We start from the raw sequence: 3,796 nt of genomic DNA, 5'->3' as shown, positions 1-3,796 counted from the left end.
CCCACTTACACTTATAGTGCATAATGGGCAAAATGAAGGCACATATCCTTTTTGGTAGTGGGCTGGAACTTGGAAAGTTCCACACTCATGCCCAGCTTTTTTCTTTTTCCTTCTTTCCATTGCTTCTTCCTGGTAAAATAATACCCTTTTGCCAGGGAAAAGCAAAGGTGAGCACCAAAAGTGAAAATTCAGATTTTGCAATTTTCCTGTCATGAAGCTCCATCAGCTCGTTTTTCTTGTTCTTTTGTTGGCTTATCAGGTCTATTGCAAAACATACATTCACATTGACTATAGCCTCACAGTAGAAGTACCTAGTGAGTACAGTGTGGAATTACAAGGAAGAGCATTTCTGATGGAGACTGACCAAATGGAGCCCGATTTTAGAGTAGCATTGAGTGTTGAACCAATTAGAGGAAAATATTCATGTTCCTTGGAAGTCTTTCTTGGAGATGTTAAGGTGTGGAATTCTGGCCATTATTCTCATTTTTACACTTCTGATAAATGTGTGCTTGCGCTGACAAAGGATGGAGATTTACACTTGAAAGGTTCGAATGATCGAATCGGATGGCGAACAGGGACTTCAGGACAAGGTGTGGAGGTAACATTAATAGTAAAAGAATCATCAGCAAAACCTGAAAAAATACAAATCACCGCACATGTTTTCTAGCAACTAATCTTTCTGTTCTCTCCCCTTCATTGCAGAGACTACAGATTCTGAAGACGGGCAATTTAGTCCTTGTTGATGCCTTGAACCGGATAAAGTGGCAGAGTTTCAACTTTCCGACTGATGTAATGCTATGGGGACAGAGACTAAATGTGGCCACTCGCTTGACATCTTTTCCTACCAATTCAACAGCATTCTATTCTTTTGAGATTCAGCACAACAAGATTGCTCTCTACCTGAGTTCTGGTAAGTGGAACTATTCTTACTGGGAATTTCAGCCTACCAAGAACAGAAACATCACATTTATTGAATTAGGTTCAAAAGGGTTAGAAATATTCAATGATAAATACAAGAAAATTGCGCAGATTTTATCATTCGGGATGCAATTTCAACCCCTAAGATTTTTAGCACTGGGGAATAAAACAGGAAACATGGGGCTGTATTTTTACTCCCCGGAGAAACGAAGTTTTGAGGCTGCTTTTCAAGCACTCAATACTACATGTGATCTTCCTCTAGCTTGTAGACCTTATGGTATCTGTACCTTGTCCAATGCTTGCTCATGTATCCGACTGTTGACGGCGAAAAAAGGGGTTGGTTCAGATTGCAATGGGGGGTTTTCTGAAGGGTTTTGTGACAGAGAACAGCAGGAAATGCTTGAACTAAGTGGTGTAAGTAGTGTTCTAAGGACTGCTCCTAAGAGGGTCAATGTTAGCAAAGAAGTATGTGAAGACTTATGCCTGCAAGATTGTGAATGTGCTGCTGCATTATATTCTACTGGCAAGGATGGCACAAGCTTCAGAGAATGCTTTACTTATGGACTGGTCTCAGGTGTTAAGCAGGTTGAAAGGGGAACAGGATTGACTTACATGGTTAAGGTTCCAAAAGGAACCCAGATTTCCCATGGGAAATCAAATGTGAAGAAATGGGTGTTGGTCATGGTAGGAGTGATTGATGGTTTCATCATCCTGCTTGTTTTTGGAGGGCTTGGGTATTATTTGGTTCAGAGAAGAAGAAGAAGAAACGTGCTTGCCTCTGACAACAATACTTAGGACTGGTTATTCTGCCCGTGATTCTTTTCTCATGAGAATTCATGACCGTATTTGCAATTCTTTCTGCTTATAGAGAGAGGGGAAGAAAAAGAAACAATTTTGGTTCATTTCTACAAGCTGATATGTTCATAGGACAAGTATTCATCTCTTTTTAACACCATTGGTATAGTTGAAATCAAATTTTCGTTTATGCAAGGGAAAGAAAAATTTGTTGTGCTTGCTTGCTAATTCAAGCAAAGTTTTTTTATCAACAAGCTTATGGAAAAGGTCCCATAATTAATCGGGTGAGCATGAACATCTTATAGAGCCAAATCCAAATTCTTCTGATTGATATGCAATGCAAAGAGCAAAAGAGTGATCAAAGATCCAACATGTAGATTTTGGAAAGTTAAACGAAAAGGACTTGAAAAAATCTAGTCGTCATAGATAATTTTTAGGAAAAAAGACAAGAAAAGAACAAGCTTCTTATTCAAAATTACTATAATATCAAAATCTACTGAACAACCAAGTAGTTCTTGGCCGAAACCCAGATAGTTAGAGTTAATATAATTTCTCCCTAACATTAGAATTTCTAACATTGAAAGAAATATTTTTTTAAAAAGCAACTGCATGTCGATATTACCCTTTATAAATAATCCAAGATGCCGAACCCTTAACCTTATAAAACAACAAATTTGAAATTTTTTTGAAGTAATTTAACCTATCTTTTCATGTATTTGATAAATTACTTGAATAAAGTATTATTTTAAAACCTGGATCAACTTAAAAGTTAACCCGAGACTTTACTGACTAGAACTTGGAGCGTTTCAAGTTGAAAATAAACAATAAAAAAAATTAGATTAACCCAATTAAAAACTCAATTTGCCCGATGACCTATTCATCAACCCATTAATTCTTTTTTTCTTTTTTTTTTAAAATCTATTTTTAGATTTTGTTTATGGTTCTTAACACAAACATAAAGACCAGCCCAAAACCATAGCCTTTTGTTTCGAGCCTGTGTTCTTAACTAGATTATATTTCAAAGATCCCAATGCGAGCTACGAAAGGCCGAAGCCACTCAACAATGCCTTTAATCTTGGGCTTCAAGATGCTCTTCAATTATCCAATTTTTAAGCTGCTAATGGTGAAATATTAGGGCTTCGAGATTCTATTTCAACTTCAAGGATACCAAATCCAGTAATTTAATAATTTTGGGCAGGATATTATCTAAGTGTTAAGGTTAGGGTTTGCAAATAATATCCACCATTCACCAACTCAGTGGTTAGAAGCCCTATGGACATTTATATTCCAATTTTGTGATCATGATGGAAAAGTAGATAAATGATGAATAAGTTTATGATATTTTTATTAGACAAATATGTTCTCCAGTTTTTAAGTTTTCTTCTAGTTTAATTCATGTTTCATTAAAATTCCTAAAATATTCTAATAGTACGTTTGAGAACTTATTATTTATCTCTTTTTTTTTTTATTTTTTTTTACAAGAAGCTCAACAATGTAACCTGTTAACTTAGTTTTTTTTTAAAGGATTTTTTGGTTAATATTATTTTAGAATTCTTGTTTTAAGAAGTTAAAGAGTGACTATCAAACAATTTTATTCTGTTTAATTCTTAAAAAAAGGTTTAAAGCACGTCATTATGCTACTGAACATTAAATTATTAGTTGTAGAGAACCAATTAAGTTTGAGATGTGCCTTGGGTTGATCTTTCTCAACAAAGAAAGAATGTTCCGTAGCATAAGGCTAAGCACAGAACACTAGCCTAATTCTATACTAAATTAAGGGCCTGTGTAATTATAGATTTATATACTCTTAATTAGTCTCCCTCACACACAACAGGGGACAAAATTTACGTTTGTTGTTGTTCATACACGAGAACTTTGGCTTGGATATTTCTTAGGAAAGCTAGCAAGTTGCATTTAGTTGCACAGTTCATCAGTTGTTTTAAGCTAATCAGCTTGATGTGTGTGTGTGTACACGAACAATAAACTATTGATACAAGCAGAATGATCTTGCCAAAGAGCTCCTTAATTAGCTGAAACCAATCATACGGATTCTAATTAAGCATTTTATGCTCAAATATATGTA

The 3,796-nt window shown here is 35.2% G+C and overlaps 1 protein-coding gene across 2 annotated transcripts; it reads left to right on the top strand.

Moving 5' to 3' along the window:
- Positions 1-2,008, top strand: LOC133677026 (putative receptor protein kinase ZmPK1). 2 transcript variants are annotated; one of them, XM_062098849.1, is made up of 3 exons: positions 1-598; positions 703-910; positions 1,091-2,008. In XM_062098849.1, exons 1-3 carry the CDS (start codon positions 212-214, stop codon positions 1,711-1,713), a joined length of 1,218 nt encoding a protein of 405 aa, XP_061954833.1. In that variant the 5' UTR covers positions 1-211; the 3' UTR covers positions 1,714-2,008. The 2 variants fall into 2 exon arrangements, with proteins under 2 accessions (XP_061954833.1, XP_061954832.1); XM_062098848.1 differs by having other exon boundaries at positions 703-2,008.
- The last annotated feature ends 1,788 nt before the right edge of the window (positions 2,009-3,796 follow it).

Source organism: Populus nigra, chromosome 17 (genome assembly GCF_951802175.1).
Source record: "Populus nigra chromosome 17, ddPopNigr1.1, whole genome shotgun sequence".
NCBI classification, from domain to species: domain Eukaryota; kingdom Viridiplantae; phylum Streptophyta; class Magnoliopsida; order Malpighiales; family Salicaceae; genus Populus; species Populus nigra.
Note: the sequence above shows the minus strand (reverse complement) of the source record. Positions and strands in the feature narration are given on the sequence as shown.

Excerpts from the sequence above, each read along its gene's own strand:
- LOC133677026 (XM_062098848.1), top strand. The coding sequence starts at position 212 with ATGAAGCTCCATCAGCTCGTTTTTCTTGTTCTTTTGTTGGCTTATCAG. Across the intron at positions 599-702 it reads CTTCAGGACAAGGTGTGGAG|AGACTACAGATTCTGAAGAC; the intron begins GTAACATTAATA and ends CCTTCATTGCAG.